A 19,188-nucleotide genomic window follows, 5' to 3' on the forward strand; every position below is an offset into this window, starting at 1 on the left:
CACAAGAGAAATTCTTATGCCTGAACAGAGTAAGGAAATTAACATTGCCAAATGGCTATTAGGCAAAGTAAAGCAATTTTAAACAGCAACTTCATTACACCTGAAATCAGAAAAGTAACAATCTTGAATGAAGGTGGCAATGGAATAGTGATAAAATTTTACAGTCTCAAGTAAGCCAAGAAAATGGCATTTTACCAACACTTTCCAACACTGAAAGCCCAGGAAGTAAAAGATCTAAGCACAATCAATTAATTCTTTCAATTATCCAAAGTTGTAGAATTATCAGGAATAACTAATATTTAAATATAGATCACACAAGAAAGCATCAGGTCAGTAAACAGACTAATTAATCCCCAAGGACTCAGCCTTTTCAACTTGTAACACACAGAAAGCATTAGTAATGCATGTCAGAGCACTCAAATCTCAGTCCACATCTAAAGGGCACATCATCTACTAAGGAAAAAAGGTACGTGCAAGTGCTATCATGATTTTCAGTGGACAAACACATTAATAAATAGCAAGAACAGTGTTCATGCTAAAACTGTCAGCCATGTCATAAGCACCTTATAGAGAATAAAGAATTACAAAGATCTAAACAACCTCAGCAACCCTTCTATTTCTACAAAAACAGTCTCACAACACAGATGACCACCACCAAAGCGGTACAGTCCCTCATGAGAGCTCTTACATCACCAAACCTTTTAAAAAGGAACAGAAACATTTTAGCTCATGCTGCATCCCTTCTTTTTACAAAATTTTGAGATCAGCTGACAGTCTTCACACAACTATAAAATGCTAGCTGACTGCAGCGTCTATTCCTATCATCATCAGAAAAAAAGTTGTCAGAGCAAATAACCTCCCCCCAATCTGTATTATGTTAGCTTCCTTTCGACTGTGATTTTTCTTAAGACTTAAAAGTCCAATTTCTCTAAGCATATCAAATGTAATGTCCTGTGTGGAAATCTTCATTAACTGCATGCTCAAAAAGATAAAAGACACCATTTCCAGCAAATCTGCAACATTTCATCTTCATACATTTAGCCTTTACTGGAGAATTCTAGGTTTATTAACCACTTTCCAAGAAGACAGACAAAACTATTCCTGAAACATTAACCACACATTAAGAAGCAAACACAATTTAGAAGTCAAAGTGATTTTGACATTATATCCTCACTTTCATCTGCAGCACCCACAGAGACACACAATGCTGTACCCGAGTAGACTAAAATTAAATTTCACCAGTTATTACCTTCTGGGTTCTTTCCCTTAAATTTCCCAGCACAGCTTTCTTTTGGCTAAACAACATGCACACAATTTGTCTCTTTCATTGCGTGGCTACAAAAGAGAAGATGAAGCCTGTGGCCCAGTTCAGTGGTCTAATTTCTTGATTTTTCTGGAGAAGATGAGCAGCAGCTAAAACCCAAACTCATAAGATCAACCTACACTGATGACCCAGAGGCCCCAACAATGGTAGAGGACTGCTCTAGGTGGAAGCCCACCTTCCTCTATAGAACAGTGCAGAGAGGTTAAGAGGCATTTGCTACAGCTTTACCTAGGAAACTGTAAGTTAACTCAGATTTAATGATTCCCACTGATCCTACAACTTGACCTGCTACTGTATATGAGCATGTCAGGAATGAAAGTTCTCCAGTGGAGACTCAATTTCTTGTTGTCCTACTGCCTTTACATAACCAACACCTTAACACCCCTCCTCCCTGCAGAAGATACCTCTAAATTCAACTCCTCCTACTCACGCTTTCTCCACTACCCTTGACAGTGGATCAGTTGTGATTTATAGTGGAGTTGCTACTGAAAATAATTAGACACACAGTATCTGACGGATGCAAATAACATGAAGCAAACAAATTATAGAAGATTACAGAAGATTTGCTGGTTGGGTTGCTGGATGTTCCACGTCAGACAAATCCTCTCTTCCTTGTTCACAGATGTAATTCTGACAGACTGAACCGGTTTAACTCAGGGTTAGTATAGCAAAGGGTATTAAGCCATCATTCATGGTGCCACTTCTTGAAGTTGTTCACAGTAAATAGATAAAGCAAAAATAACCTCAGTCCAACTCTATTCATGACAAGCATTCACACATACCATCTGAAGTATCAGAGTGCAATGCAAACATCATCTACTTTACTACAAAAATAGCGTAAAAGGCAATACCGAGCAGTGATAGGCCTCTAAACTATTTTGACAGGCTGTTATCAAATTGAGTCCACAAAGTAAACACAAAATTTTAATCATTACATAATCTGATATATTATGATAGCTACACAATTCCATTTTTTTTTATGAAAAGCTACAGAGGGCCAAAAATGCAGTCACCAGTGTAAAAGCATATAAACACATACTCAGTTTGAAACATCTGTTAAGACTACATTTAATACATACATAATCTTTGTATTCAAGAACATGCACAAAAAATCCAACAGCACATGCTCACGTTAAGAAATAAAAGCCACAGACAGCATCATGCTGTTACTATGCATGTCGTATATCATTTTATAAAGTTGATTTCATCTGTCTACCTGTGAAAATTTCTTCTTCATTTCAGCAAAGATACTTTGTCTGCAACTCCAAAACATATCCTATAGTATATAAAAACAAAATTGACAAGTCATAAGTCTTTACAATAGTAAATTGACTTTTTTTTCCATAAAGTCAGTTTTATACTATAAGTAAAAGATTATTAGAGTTCTAAACCACCATTCACAGAGTAACTTTAAAAGGAATAACCTCCAAATATTGTAACAAGTCCTCTATTAACATGAAGTTCAGTGCACACTGTTTTAATATTTAAATTAACACAGAAGCAGTGTTGCATAAAATGTTAGTTAAGCTATAATGACAGACTACATTTCATAAAGTAAAAAAGAGTGGATAAGGAAATGTAAACAAAAATTCAAGATATAAATTCATACTAACACATTCCTTCATTATACTAAAAAAGTCCTCCAGATATAGGCAAATGTTTTGCCTCAAATGGATCAAGTGCAAGATCAGCATATAACCCTGTAATTCAGTTTATTATTGCATTTAGAAATCATGAAACTATCCAGTTTCATGTGAAACTGTTCCTTCGTGCAAGAATTATTTCCGGTAGGGAAGTTTTTATTAATATGAACCCATTTTGAAGTATTCAGTTGAAGGTAATAAAGAGATGAAGTTACTGACTTTTCTTATTCCTAAACCTCTTAAAGAAAGCCTGCCTTAGTATTTCTGTTGTAGCATCAAAAATGTATCAATAAACATTACCTGTACACAAAACTGTTTTCTGACTATGGACAAACATCGAATTAAATAGTTTCCGATTCTGACGCATTGCACACTGTATTTTTCCAGAAAGGAAAAACAGGAAGTAAGAAAGAAAATGCTAATAACATCATTGCTCTTCTCCAAATTTCTTCAACTGTGCCCTCAGTCAAGATTATCAAAACATAAAATACTAACATAATCTATACTGACGTGCCCTATTTGCCCCACCAAATGACTTACAAAAATAGCCCACATTAGACCACTGCATTTAACTTCTCAGCAGGATGACACATAAGGCAAGACTTCTTTCTTTGCATACTGGGAACCGAAGTCCCAGATTTTAAGTTCTAATAATCCAAGATTAGTAATCGTATCTAGCAATTGTTTTCTTTACACAGTCTGTCATTTCAGATTTGACAGAGGTTTTAAAAATAAGAAGCAACAAACCAGAAAACAACCACCATAATTTAAATGTTTTGTTAATTACTAGCTTTACCTGCTCTCAGTTGAAAGTTACATACGTTTTGCTAAAGTGACTTAGTAGTCCCCAAAACATAATTTTGAAACTGCTCATTTATAATATTACAATCATCATAAGTATATTGCCCTATTCTGAAGGCTTAAGTCTTCCAATTTTCCTCCTAATGTCTCCAAAAAGCCCTTACTTTAGCCTGAATTCCTTCTCTCCAGAGACAGGCAAGTTAGGTCCAGTATACACAAGGGAATATGTAATTTTATAGCATGCTATTTTACTTGGTGTATGCAGTGGAGGGTGGAAGGGGAGGACAGGCTCCAGGCATCACCTGAACTGGACACAAATATCTACAGGTTACTTCTTTTATAAGAACGCTCTTACGCTGGGTTCTCAGCTCTCAATTTCTCAGAAGAGGACTGCTGGAAGATTTTCAAGAGTTATTTCACGCTAAACAAATTCTGAATGGCAAAAGTCGATTTTCAATATTCCACCTAACAAATCAAACAAATCAAATTTACAAATTATACTGTTTATATAATGTTCAGGAATTTTAGAAGTAAATAAAATTTAAATTAAATTGTAATTTCAAATGTTAACCTTTTAAAGATATTGAAACACTGATACTTTCATTCCATGTCACTCCATCTTTTACACTCTTCCATTTCTAGAAAAGAGATGACGTTCCCAAACCTGCAGGTAGAAAATTTCTGACTATGTATTAGACTGGACTTGCAAAAGACTCTTTATAATATAAACATGCAACGAACACACAGGTCTGACATGGGTGAACATTCTAGAGCACCATTCTACACAAGCATTTATCCCACGTACCTTTCTAAAAAAATATTTCATTTTTGTACAAAAGATCTGCATCTGTAAGCTGCAGAGCATAGAGCATATTGTAGCACTGAAGTAATTAAAGCTGTAATGCTGTATATACTAACAAAGGAAGCATTGTTTTTAGTGCCATCTGCAAGACTGAAACACTAGCTTTGACCATATAGGTTCTGTATTTGTTGAAAATAGAGGAATAAAAAAATTTACAGTGTTACTAGATCTGTCAAAACAATATTCAGATGTCAAACTGTAATGGTTTTAACACTGCATTTAGACGTGGCCTCCTATTTTTCAGCTTTGAACCACTGAGTTCATTGGAATTGTATAGCAACATTTTACTAAGTTTATGAGGACAAGCCAATACAAATGTATTTTATTTTTCAAATGATTCTCCCAAGACTAACTCCTGCTTCAGTTCTTTTATATAATTATTTCCAGAGATTAAAAGCGAAACCTAAAGCTAAGATCAAACTTCATGTAGATTCTACCTAAGTCATCCAAATTCCAGTATTTCCAACAGGCAAAAATATTGACAGCATGAATCAGTAAGTAAAATCACAAGTATCAGTACAAGAGTTTAAATAACAGCTGTGTGAAGTCTGACTGCCAAGTAAAGTTAATGGCCTATTGAGATTTAAAATGATCAACAGTAGAGAAGTTCCTACATGTCCACACCCTATAAATAATTCTCAAAATCACTGCAATACAGAGGAAAGACAAAGAGAACAGTAGCAAGTGGCAATGACAGACATCATTCTTACATTCACAAAATTACTTTGATGATTAAGCTTAAAACAGCAATTCTCAAACTTCATGTAGCTTCAGCAATTTAAGACTACCATATGAAATGCACACAAGTGACTACTGCCTATTACATTAACACTGGTCAAACTTTGAGGTCTATGTTCCAAGTTTGTATAACTTATTGGGTGTGCATTTCCAGCAATTAGAACTATAAAGTAAGATTTGGTAGCTTCAATCACAAAAAAGTAGTCTACACTTATATTCTACTTCTGAAGTATCATTGCATGGGAACACTCAGATATTAATTGCAGTTCAACTGAACAGAAGGTTGTTTCAACTCTGAGATGACAAATACCAATTGCTATCAAACCAGCTCCTTGAGAAACCACAACCATGTTTCAGGAATCTCTTCACCTATTCCAAGAGGTCCAACCCATTAAACACCACACTGGATACATGCTGACAGCACTGCGTTCTGCACAAAACGTAAAGGCCAAAGACCTTTCAAATATACAGCAAGTACGGGGAGAATAACCAGGGAGTTAGGTTACCATCTCCACTCTAAAACCTCTCTCCACCCTGTGTATTTTGACCTATGGACTTCAGACAGTCCTTACAGTCCACAACTCCCTTCTGCCCCCAACCAGGCTAGTCACGCTTCATGCTTTTCCCAGCCCAACAAAGTTCTTTTTCAAAGGCCAGCTTCCCCGAAACAGACAGGCGACCAGGTCAGTCCCCTGGGAAGTAAAAATAGGATAATAAAGGTCCTCAGAATGAATGAAGCATTAAGCAGGTGGTCTCCCATCGCTTTGGACACTGCTGTGGTTACTCATCTACTGAAGAAAAGAGAAACTGGACTCACATTGGGTGTTATTTTAGAGGAAAGAAGCAACTTTTTGAAAGGCATCTGACTAGACTAATTCTCTCACAGCATTGCGAGTTGTTACCAACACAGGTGTCTCACTGCAGCCGAGTTTGAGTTAATGAGGCAACAGTGCACTCAATTCTGTTACAAATACCTGAACCAAAACACAGTTTACAAAGAAGTATTTTATAGTACACTTGTGGCAAGCAATACACTTTTTCTAAACACTGATCCCAGGAGGTCTCAATAAACAGAATAATTTTTAGCTATTGTCTTTGATATATCTTGTGTTGGAACGCTTCCCGAGGCAAAATAATTCTGAACAACCTTTAGACACAATCATTTAATTTTGAATCTGACTGACTTTGTGGTATCAGGTTTGTGAGTACTTGAATAACATACTTTATCCTCAACTTCATATTCTTAATTACACCTGGAGCGACTTTGGGCAGAATCCAACAACTGTGCTTTGAAGCTAGTGAAACTCAACAGAGGTTTTCTGTCCCATTACTAGTGAGGAAAAAAAATACTTCACACCAAGCCTAAAATATCATCCACATTCAAGAATATATACTCTGATTCTGACCATTTTCTTAATTAATGAAACTTTGCCCTCTCCCTTTTTTTTTTTTCCCCCTGGGATGGGATATCAAGGATTCGCAAGACTTAGGGAAGCCATTTCAGTCTATCCTCTTGACTAGCAACAAGACTAGAAAATAGGAAGGAAACTACCAAAAAGGGTGTGTACTGCGTCAGGCTGTAGTAGAGGTAATTTTCTTCACAGAAGTCCCTAAGGTGCTGTGTTTTAGCCTTGTGACTGAAAAAATGCTGATAACAATAATGTTTTAGCTCTCGCTGAACAGTGCACAGCATCAAGGCCTTCTCCAATTCTTACTCTGCCACCCCAGTGAATAGACTGGGGGGTGCACAAGAGACTGGGAGGAGACACAACCAGGCAGATGACCAAAACTAACTGAAGAGATATTCCATGCCATATAATGCCATGCTCAGTAATAAAAGGGAAAAGAGATGGTTTAGTTAAGTTCCATCTTTGCTTGGCAATTGGCTGGGCATTGGTGTACCCGTAGGACATGGTGAGTCTTACCACCCCTTGTTTTGGTCCCCCCCCTCTATTCTTCCACTTCTCCTTCACTTATTAAACAATTTTATCTTGACCCTCAAGTTTTCTTACTTTTCCTCTTCCCTTCCTCTGTCCCACTGGGGATGGGAAATGAGCGAGTGGCTGCATGCTGCTTAGCTGCCTACCAGGGCTAACACACAACAGGGTGCTTTAAGAAAAATAATTTTCAAAGTGGTATCATTATTGTTTTAATTTGGCATAACTGAAATGTAGCTTTATTTTTTGTTTGTGTTCTTATCCTCATTGCTTATCAACTTTTAACACACATTCACCTCTGCTGGATTACAAAGATTTCAAACAACTTACCTGTCTCCAAAATTACAGTTAGAGGCACTTCAAAGAGTGCAAGGAAAGGAGAGGCAATAAAAATTGACAAAGTATTTTAGAAAAATTGTCAGCAGAGTAGAAATCTGAAGCTGTAAGAAAACTGCATACAGGCTAGTCCAATTATGTCCCCCATTACAAAGCTTGAACTCCAGTTTTGACCTTGAGAACTCCAATCTATTTCAGTTTACACAAACTGCTTCACTGTTTCACTTAAGCACATCTGCAGAATTATGTCCTTGGTAATACTAACTACTACAATCTACTTCAATCTATGGCATTTAGCTATGCTTTCCTCTCATAGTATTTGATATACTTTAACAGAATGAAATTGATGCCTGAATGAGATACCTCATTAAGACTACTGCAACTAAAAATAATTATTATATCCTTATACAATAATATGAACACAGTCATCTATTCTGGAAGCTCAACACATAACACTGATGAATTTACAGTGCAATAGAAACAATTCATATATACAGGGCAGCTTGAAAACTTCGAACACAGCAATGCTTCAGTTACACAAGCAGTTAAAGCTTAAAAAGCTGCAACTGCTGCCAGAAGCAGCAGTCTTGCTCCCACCTGCTTATTTCCACCCCCACACTGTCCCCTTTCTTGTGCTGGTGCAAATGGTCATGCCGCAACATGTTGAGCAGGCTCAGATAGCTAATCCTTCTTAAAATTAATCATTTCTGGTTGGTTTTTCAGTGGGTTAGCTTTAACCTGAGTCCGCCCTCTAGCTTCTCAACGGAATCCTTAACTCTCCTGGAAAAGGACCAAGTGATATAATGGTACCAGCAGAAAAGTAGTACTATTTTAAATGCACGTATTATATGTAGTAGTACTTAAGTTACTTAATGCCAACACCACCTAGATGTACTGCAACTCTCTTTGGTACCCTGAAAGACTAAAATTACACCCTCAATCCTGTAAATGTCAGTACTGCTCACAGGACAAGAGGAGCAACTCCCTTTCTATCTTGAAGGGCCTAGAAGAGCAAAAAGCGTCATTACTGCAGCAATCCTACCGCTTTTGCCTTCACCCCATGATCTCCCCATTTCCCAGCCTGCTGTAGATACAGGACAACTGCTGGAGATCATGGAAGAAGGCTGAGGCCGCACTGAGACTAATGCCCCTGGCTAAGTGAACCATAAGACTTCTGCATTGGGTCATCCACCATAGGAAAGCAAGGAGGAGAAGAGGTGCAAAATATTCCATAGTAGGGCCTCTGTGATCTTGTTCTTTTTGGAGAAAGGGGTACATGTTTTACTCTCTTCTCTGCCTCATGTAGATCATCTATTCATCTCTTGTTTTCAAAGACCACATCCTCAAAAATGTTTCTATAGTAACAAAATTTTAATTAAAAAAAAAAAATTAAGAAAAGTGTTTGCTGCCTCACTGAAACAGAGTTGCATGCCGGCTGTTAACTGTCACTCCTGTAAAATTATTTTTATACTACATACACACTTCAGTCTAATACTTCCAACTTTCTAAACACGTCCAAAAATAACACTGTGTCTCAGAAATAAAGAGTATGTTATACAGCTAGTGTTCACCTTTGAGAGTTTGTTCCTACTATTGTGGATTACTGGGTCATTTGTAAAAAGCATTTATAAAAGAATAAAAATGACAAGCAGAAAAAGTCGGTACGGAGCCAGAGAGAAGTACCTGTATCCAGGGTGCTCAAAAGACAATAGAAAACAATATGGCAGGGGGAACGTGTCTGGGGACAACTGAACTAGAGATCAAAACATTTACTTTTCAGTTTTACAGAGGCTATTTTCCATTTAAGTTCTGTATTTTAAAATATTTAAATATGTCTCACTTAAGAGAGTGTCTTGAAGAACCAGTCTTCTTACACTTATCTTCTAATGGTCTTTTAAATATGGCAAATTAAGGTGGTCCAAGATTAATTACTTCCCTTAAAAAAAAAAAATCAAACATAGCAACTGTCAATAACAAAAGCGTATAAATATTTCCTGGTCATGCCTACAGATCACATAAGAACTCTAAGAAAGCTTCCTGTTATTAAATTAAGGGGTAACAAAGAATACATCCACAGTAGTAACAGACTGAGTTTTAAAATCTAAATAGTTTTCTCTTAACCGCTGGACATTTTCAGTATTTCACTCTCTTATTCTTAAAGGTTACAATTTCAACTGATTGTATTTTCTTTCATCCTATAACCCTGAATTGTTTAATTTCCAAAGGTTTTTGTAACTAGACTAAAATAATTAAATATTAGGAAGAATTTTTCACTTTGAGGGTGGTAAGGCACTGGAACAGGTTGCCCAGAGAGGTTGTTGAGGCCCCATCCCTGGAGGTGTTCAAGGCCAGGTTGGACATGGCCTTGGGCAACCTGGTCTAGTGAGAGGCATTCCTGCCCATGGCAGGGGGGTTGGAGCTCGATGATCTTCAAGGTCCTTTCCAACCTAAACCATTCTATGATTCTATAATTCCAATTGTGAGAATTAAATGTAAACAAAGTTCTATATATTTACAAACTATCTGCCAGCCTCTATACATTCACTACAGTACAAACTTTACATTCAGATCTAAAACAGCCTCATCTTTATATGGCTTCCTTTTGTTTGTATCTTGTCTCCACCTTCTTAATCACCATGCTCCTTATTTTTCCTTCAAAAAAAAAAAAAAAATCTGAGAAAAGGAGATGCAAGAACATCCTGAGATACTTATTACACTATTATATATAAAACTATACACATCATTTGTTTCCTTAGGAGTCACAGAAGCAGTAGATGTGCTTTCACACTTGCCCTCCACTCCTGGAAGTACAGAACTACCATGAACTTCACTAAAACATTTTCCTACGCTGCTGAAGGACTTTCTGCTGGATTGTTACCAATGCAATGTCAGCATAAAAACAATTTAGAGTCTAAGCAAAAATAGTAAGTTTTCTCTTTTTGGACAATTTTGAAATGAAGACTTACTTCACTACAAAACCACTGAGAGCCAGGTATGCTAAAAAATTAATTTTTTGTACAGTTTAGAGATTAAAAGATGTGAATACAGGAGTATTTTTTAACTCTTTAATAACTTTCTAATTTTAAACTGTCCACCTGCTGCTGGAGAAGGATAAAGAAAAGCTGAATAGCGAGGTGGGTCAGCAAGGATTCTCTGTGTAGTTCTCTAGCAACATAGCACAGAACGAACAACTAAGAACACCCATGAAGACTGGGCATAAACTCTATACACTACCACTACCACAAAGGGCTCCAGGGAGAACATGGAACTCTGAAGCACAATGTCTTTACAGAAGGTATAGATATGACAACTTATAAATGAGGAAGGACCTAGATGATTTTTCCACAGGATGAAAAATATTTTGTTCACAAAAAACAGGTACTACTTTAAGTTGTTATATCTGCTATGTTTTTCTTTTCCTTCATTGTTACTGATCTCAACACAATACCTATACAAATCAATAAACATACCTGCCTTCCACTCCTTAAGCTTCTGCAGTACACTGCCAGAATTCTTAAAAAAAATGCTACTTATATCTGTTTTAAGACACTCTTTACAGTGAAAACTTTCATAGAATATCAAGTATATTTCTCACACAGGTTCAAAATTAGAGCATTCACCAATCCTATGGAATTCAAGCATAATGAATGTTACTTAATAGACTTTCATCATGTCTGATTATTGAGAAGATATACCTGAAATGCAGCATGATAACCTGTTCTAAGCTATTCACAAAACTGCCAATCTAAAAATAATCTGTTGTCATTTTTCAGAAGCACCTAAAGTATCCTTGTGCTCACAGTCTCAAAGATTAAATTGAATCAAGTAATTTTTACTGATTTTACCCTTCAACATTTTATAACATGGCCAACATGTCCTTTTTAGAAATTATTTCATCTGCCAACGCTATGCAAGACCAAGCCAAACATTGCAAAACCTAAGAAAATACTAAACACTTCACAGTGGCTGACACTGTAATCAAGTTGGTTATCATTTCATCAGAAGTTTACAAAAAAAGCATAAAGACTTACTAGCATTTTCTATTATCAGTTCTTCAGCTGCTAGTGGCGTTGTTTTGAGAGGAAAAAAACCCAAACAAACAAAAAATGAAACAAAAAGCTAGATAGGCAGCTTACCTGAAGGTATACCATATTAATTCTCAAAGAGATAAAGTGTAAAATATCAGCTTTCAGTGTTCACAAAGGGAATGAAAAACTTCCAAACTGAATTAGAAGGCTGAATACGTGTATGTATCTCAATCAGTCAATTTCCTAGAGACAAAACTTTCACCACACTTACTTTCTTACATAAACCCCAATATATTTTCAAATACAACAGAAAGAGTGGAGTTGCGACTGGATATATGAACATCTGTACATATTTTAGTGCATTACTGTATCAATCATAACGTACTGGGGAAAAGGTTTAAAATAATACCTTCCACACCACCCAAGTTTAATTCTGACAGGACTAAAACAAGTCAAAGGTGACACAAAGTCAATGTATGGGTCTATTTCAGTAAGTGTCCACAAGTTTAAACCTTGTATCAATAAAGTCTATCACAAAAAGGGAGTTGTATAACAATGATTTTCATCAGTATTTGTGTGGTAGGACAACTCATATTTTTAAACTATGATGCAAGGCCACATTGATCTAAATCCACAAGTACTTAGGTTTTAAAAACAACAGAAAATAGAATTAGTGGAATTTATTTATTTTAAAATGGCAACAAACAAAGCACTAGAAACTTTTCTGTTGTATACTGAAATCCTGAGCTCAAGAAAGACAGTGTAGAACATAACATCGACAGATCTTGAAAGTATTCTCTGCCTCCAGAAAACTATTTTACAGCTTAGGAAAAAGTTCATTATTAGTTTGAGAAAGTGTGCAGCTGCACAAAAAAAGGTAAGATTCATAGGACGGTACTCATTTGATTTAGAAACTTTAACCACCAGTGACTCACAGAACACCAGAGAAAACTACATTTCTTGTTTGTGGTGATGTTCAAAATATATTACTGAAGGAAAAAAATATCATTAAAGTGATGTGTTATTTAGTTGTCAGATTATTCTACTGAGTAGTAACTTCAGCTAGCAGCATTTAGAGACTGAGGTCCCAGTACCAAGTGCTACCTAAGAGGTAGCTGGTACCTCTTAGGAGAAAAAAAAAAAATAAATTCATCTGATGACCTCAAGCTGCCAGTAGATAATTACCCTGATCACCTTCCTCATACTACAGATTAAATACCCAGATGTATAAAGCATGGCAAACTAAACCGTGACTGAGAAGCCCCGTGGCTGAGCTAAGGCAGGGAAAGATTCTCTCTCCTCATTCTATTCTTTGTCCTTGTTCACCAAACTAAATTACTAGCTCAGTATCATTCAGACACTGTCTGCTTCCAAGGAACAAATGACTTCATGGAACTGTGTGGATTTTCTGTTTGTTTCCTAAATTTGATTTCCAGAATACCTGCTCAGTCAATGAAGTAGTCAGTTTCTCCATTTGTCACAATAATACCTTTACATTTTACAATGGAGCACACCAGAAGGAAAGCAGGAAAAACTGAAAAATTACACAAGCTTAACCACTTGTAGAATATCTTAATACAGAGGAATGAAAGAACAAGGACATCATCAGCATTGAAAGTAACAGCATCCCTTTACTAAACAGAATTGCAAAATATCTTAATCAGATTCCTGCTCTTCTAACAAAGAAGTTAGAGCGATACCCATCAAGAAACATTTCTTATTTGTTCAATGCAGAAGATTAAAATGGATTCATTAGTGTAGGGATAAAAAGACTCACATTAGTTAGCTAAGAGAGAACTCGTACTACCTTCTTTGATTTAATGGTAGCAAGTACAAAGCATATATCTATTTATTCTGACAGGTGTACTTTGTATAGTTCATGCTGGAACATGTTGAGAAAGTATCTGCACGGCATTTATTTAATTAGTAGCACAGACGCTTCAAAAACCTCATAGCAGAACATACTTTTTATATTCTGACCAATTCTTTTAATTATTCTGACCGATTCTTAACAATATTCACAAAGTTCTGATACATCTTGGGTTTCAAGAAAAGTCTTAGTGAAGTTCATTTACATTACCAGTACACAAACACATGCATCTAATTTTCTCATCAACTGTGTTGATTAGAATATTTTATTATTTTCTATTTAAGGTAGATTTACCCAAAATAAGTTTCAGGTCTACTTTTCCTCTCAGAAACACAGCAAGCCATAAAAGTGTTTTTCCTTCTAACAGCACCGTTTTCTACTTATTTCCATTATTATCTTACTTATACTATTCCCCCCTCCCTCCAGGCCTGGGGTTACTGTTTTACTAGACTAATGGAGGGAAAATTGACACCTAATAACAAAGCAATTTTTAAAGAACATGCTTAGCATTTACTACCAGGGTGCAGTAATGTCCTGTATGTTACTCAATGCCTTCTGTTTTATTGGATATAAAACAAGATTAAATTGAATGACTTCTTTCACACGAAGAGAGCAAAGGAATTGAAGATTGGAAGGAAAATGAACATGGACCAGTTCACACTGAATCCCAGACCTAGCGAATAGGGCTTCTCATTGTCCCCACCATAAGGAATTATCGGTCACACAATTACATAAACATTGGGAAAGCATTAGGCAGTGGTAGGGATGCAAAAACGAATTTACTAAATGCCTGTATAACTTGGGGAAAAATCTTAATATAAAAAGAAATCCCAACACTGGGTTATTAGAAGCTGTTTTAATACATCTGTTCCAAATGAAAAAGAACTTTATGCCAAAGTTATGAGCAAGAGAAAATAACAAGGCCCTGATTACTTGTACTTTAGGGATGCAGCTGAACTTAAGCAATGTCCAAAAGAAAAATTTTCATAAGAGACTAATAAAAGATATTCTAAGTGCAGCAGTGAAGCTACTAGTATTTTGTATCCATGAAAACATGCTATTATTCTTTACAAAAGCTCATGAAAAAATCCATGCAATATACTTTAAAACCAGCCATCTGAGCTCCTGTTAGCATACACATACGCACATACAAACACAAACTGAGGACTTATAAACAACCTATCTTTCCATTCTTAAAACAGAGGCTGTTAATGTTACAGGTACATCCTACTACCATATCTACCATGGCATCACGTACGCTGGTAGACAAGAACCAAACTCCTTTTCCCATCCACTCCTTTAGACGATTAGTCATTCCCCAGATCGGCCTAAAGCAAACAACATGACATTTCTTCTTGCTCTTTTACACTGGAATGCAAAGGAAAAATATGGTTTTGTACTCATCTTTAGCAGTCATTGGTTCACAACCCAGTTTAATCTTTGAAACAGCACAAGATAATGAGCTATACAACCTATACCCAGCCCACTGGGAAGAGACAAAAAAACACAAACTGTAATCCTTTATCCACCCCTAAAGGGCAGAACTGAAACTCCAAATGATCTGCTTTGCCTCCAGCTGCTGATAAAGACATAATAGGAATATTTAGGAGAAAGCTGTTGAGACTCAGAGACCTAGAGAATTCTGTTTACCCATAACTCAGTGTTCTCTGCAATGAGATTGTTAATGAATTTCAGATGGACTTAATGTGAATGAGGTAGCATAAGATTTGTAAAACTTCTTATCACTGAAATAAAGATGAGGATATACTTAAAAACATTGGAAAAGCTGAAGACAAACTTCTACTACAACGTATATATAACCAGATAGACTTAACACAAATAGTTAATCTGTTTTCCTCTTCAATTTATTTTTTCTTATATTCTGTTCAGTTTTGTTTATTTAAAAAACACATGGGGGCACAATAAAGAACTTGAGAACACTTGCTGAGAAAAAACAACTTGCAATATACAAAGTTTATAGATTTCACACTGTATGTTTATCTATATCTAACTTGTATTCATCTTCCTTTACCCATACTTCCCCTCCCTACAGATAAAAGTGCATTCAAAATCCTAGTCCAATGAGTCAGTTAAAAATACACATCTGAATCATACGTATATTCTGAATACAACTTTAAAGCCAACAGGGATACTATTAATACATATAACTAAAGAAACAGCCTCAGCTAGCTGCTTTTATTAATCACCTTGTCTGTTCCAGTTAACTACAACTAATGCCACAAGGTTTCTCCTGCCAGTTTCCTTTATTGCTACGTTTGTTTTTAAAATGAAATATTTAAGTATACCAGATACTATCTTCTACCCTTCATCTTATATTTGTGGAGATTTATTTTTTTTAAAGGAAATATTTAAGCATACTAGCTATTAGACTCCATCCCTTGATTGAAGTTTTTTGAGATTTCTCTTTCCCGCAAAAAGACTCGACATAGTCTTTTAAACCTTAGGATTTTAAGAAAGCAAACAAGAGGTAAAGTTTACATTTGTCCTACATACATCCTATACTCACCTGTACAATTGTATGCACAAAAATTTGCTTCTACAATCCTGATTGGCATTTGTTTCACAGTCCTGCTCAAGGATACCATTTAAGGACCATAACCTCTTTTTGCTAAACTCTACAAAATTTAAGTCCTTGCCTCAAAAAGAATATATAATGGAAGAGGTAGATGTAACAAACCACTGACGTTTGACAAAAAAAACAAAACAAAAACAAAAACAAAAACAAAACAAACAAACAAAAAAAAACAACAGGAAATATTTGAGTAATTTATCAGAATAGTAGAACTGTCAGAAAAGTTGGCTGAATACGTAAGCATACCAGCTCAGGAAATGAAGCTTCTGCTAATACTACTCTACAAATAACTGCTTTCAACATTTCACGCCATCGCTCGAAGACTCCTTCCCCTGAACAGTATCGCTCTTACTTGACACGTGTCATTTGCCTATCGCGGCAGGACAGAGGCTTAGCCTTCCTCTTTCACGCAGGGTCTTATCTTTAGCCTATGGCCAAACCCAAGCCTTCTCCCTTCCTCCTGCTGCAGAGGAGAGACGAGGCGCCCGCACTAAAAGAAACTCAATCCACTGCTGAGCCGGGCTACATTTTCCCCGGCACCCACCGCAGGCACTACCGCCCGTTTTCTGCGGCGCTTCGTACCGGCGCCGCGGAGGCACGGAGCCGCCCCACAAACTCGGCCGTGCCCCCCCGCCGGCTGCCATTTCGCACGCCGGGCCCTTTGCCCCAACCGAGGACACCACCGGGCACCCAGAGCCCCGCCTCGCCGCCGGGGCCTGCTCTCTCCTCTGCCCCCTCAGCTCGGAGCCCTCACCCGCAGCCTCCGCCCCCCACCCCGCAGGCGGACTGCCCTCCCGCAGGGCTCCGCACAAGACCTCTGACACGGGCGGAGGGGCCGGCCCGGCCCGGCCCGCGGCCGAGCGCAGGCGCCGCCGGCCCGGCCCGGCCCCGCCGCCACGCAGGCCGGCCTCCCCGCATGCCGCGACACAGACAGGTGCAACTCTCCGGACACCTCCGGGGCCTCGCGCAGCCCAGGCTCGGCCTCGGGCCCTGCCCCGGCCTCCTCCTCCCCCCACAGAAAAGCGTCCCCCCCTTCCCCCGCGCAGCACCATTAACCCCCGGCCCAGCCCCCACACTGGGCCAAGGGCTGCCCGGCCCCTCACAAAGACGGGCCCTCCCTCCCGCCGGGCCTCGCAGCGAGACAGCGAAGCCGAGCCAGGCCGGGCCTCCTCTGCCCCCCTCCTCGGCCGGCCCCGCCACCGCGGGCTTCCCGCACGCCGCAGGGGCCGCCGCCGCCTCCCCCTCTGGCGCCCGGCCCCCTGCTCCCCCCGGCTCAGCCTCACCTCTTTGGGGACGAGCTGATTCTCCTCGCTGGGCACCATGGCCGGTGGCGCGGCGCTGGGCCCGCAGCAGGCTGAGCTGAGCGTCGTCGCCGTCGTCGTCAGCAGCGGGAGGCGGGGGGACGCCCGCGGCTCATCCTCCTCCTCCGCCACTGCCGCCGCCCCAGCCGGTGAGGGCAGCGCCACAGCACCCGCCCCCTCCGCTGCCGCCAATCAATGGGGAAAATGTCTATCGGCGCCGCTCTCGCGAGAACCCGCCCGACCCGACCCGGCCCCACCGCGCTGGGGCGCGTCCTGCCGCCGGGCTCGCCTTTGCCCCAGGCAGGGCTGCCGGCGGGCTGGCCCGGCCGAGGTGCGCAGTTGTGGACTAAGTACGAGGAGCGGTGTGGGAGCCGCAGTGTGTAAACCCCGCAGGCGGCCGGAATGGCTGTAAATGGTGCTTGGCTGTCGCCATCCCCCCCTCACGTTACCCCATTCCTGAGAGCGGCGGCGGGAAGCCCCGTCCGCGGGGAGGCCGGGACGGGCCTCAGGGCGGGCTAGGGGGGAGGGGGGTCCTGCCGACGCCATTTCCCTCCTCGCCCCATCCGTGGCGGTGCGGGGTATCCCTTCCGTGGGGCCCCGGGTCTTGCAGCGGGCGCGGGAGAGTACAAAGTGATTAAGATTGGGTTGGACTGGGTAAGCGAGGAGGCAGTGTGTCCAGAGATCATGGGCTGCAGCTGCGGGAGAGAGCTTATAACGGCCTGCGGCGGGCGTGGGGGGCCTCCCCCGGCTTGTTAGAGCGGGGCTTCACCGCCCGGGCTGTTGGTGTGCTCAGCGCCTCCGTCCTGAGGTAACGGGAGGCGCGGGAGCCAGGCAGCCTCCCGCCCCGCGGCGGCCTGCTTACCTTCGCCCAGCTTTGCTGCCTAGGAGGGTCTCCTGCCAGAGCTAGGGGGTGTGAGGGACGCGGGCTGAAGTTTTCCTCCTTCCCCCCTCCTCGCCTCATATCTGGGTGTCACTTGCTGGTGCGTGGCTGTGTGTTTAGGAGACTGTCAGGCGTGGAAGAGTCAGCATGGCTGGATCCCACCGACGCATAGGTGCTCTTCTTGGTGCCCAGAAGTTTTTTGAAGTCGTACTGTGAAGTTAAGGATGTGCTTGTTTGCTTCTCTGTAAATGTAGGGTTAATAGTGCATTTCTAAATGAAATACAATTATTTCTGTGGCATCACTTAATTGTTGATTTTTGTCTACAACAAGCTTAAGTATATCTGTTTTTCATGTCACCTGAGGCACACTAAAAGCCAAATACTAGTCACTAGAATGGCTAAAATGTGCACTAGAAGAAAAGTAATTACACGTTAAAGTCTACTTCACTGCAAAATGGTTTTTAAGGGAAAAACATCTTACTTAACTAGTGAAGAAGAATGGTATGTGGTAGTTATGCATTTTTGTACAACTATTTTTCTTGTTATTTTAGTGTCCTCTTGTGGAAAAGTGCAGAAGTGAGGATACCTTTTGATTTTGTGTCCACGAAACCTTCTGTTTTGGGGTAACTTTTGTTACTTTTTTGTACTGAAGGTTATTGGAAATCTATTGTGAAGATTTAGTAAAACTAAATGATCTCTTCTATCTTTTCATGTTTGTAGTATGTCACTTCTCAGGTTCCATCATTCTGCTTTCTTAAAGGTGAAATAAGTAGGGTGGTTTGGAGTTAGGATATGTTATTAGTACAGTATTTTAACATTTTAAAAAAGGCTTCAAAGCAGTCATTTCTGTGAATAACAACATCAGTAGTTTTACT

General features: G+C 39.6%; 1 protein-coding gene across 2 annotated transcripts in view; it reads right to left on the reverse strand.

Moving 5' to 3' along the window:
• Nucleotides 1-17,469, reverse strand: part of USP47 (ubiquitin specific peptidase 47) — a 55,198-nt gene extending 37,729 nt beyond the window's left edge. The window contains exon 1 of one of the 2 annotated variants that reach the window (XM_082484789.1): nt 17,416-17,469. In XM_082484789.1, the coding sequence (XP_082340915.1) occupies nt 17,416-17,454 (39 nt within the window). In that variant the 5' untranslated portion in view covers nt 17,455-17,469. Of the gene's footprint in view, nt 1-2,540; nt 2,580-17,415 lie in introns of those variants that run through there. The other variant, XM_082484790.1, reaches the window with a different exon arrangement.
• Between the last annotated feature and the right edge of the window lie 1,719 nt (nt 17,470-19,188).

This window comes from Vanellus vanellus (genome assembly GCF_965231255.1).
Source record: "Vanellus vanellus genome assembly, chromosome: 6".
NCBI classification, from domain to species: domain Eukaryota; kingdom Metazoa; phylum Chordata; class Aves; order Charadriiformes; family Charadriidae; genus Vanellus; species Vanellus vanellus.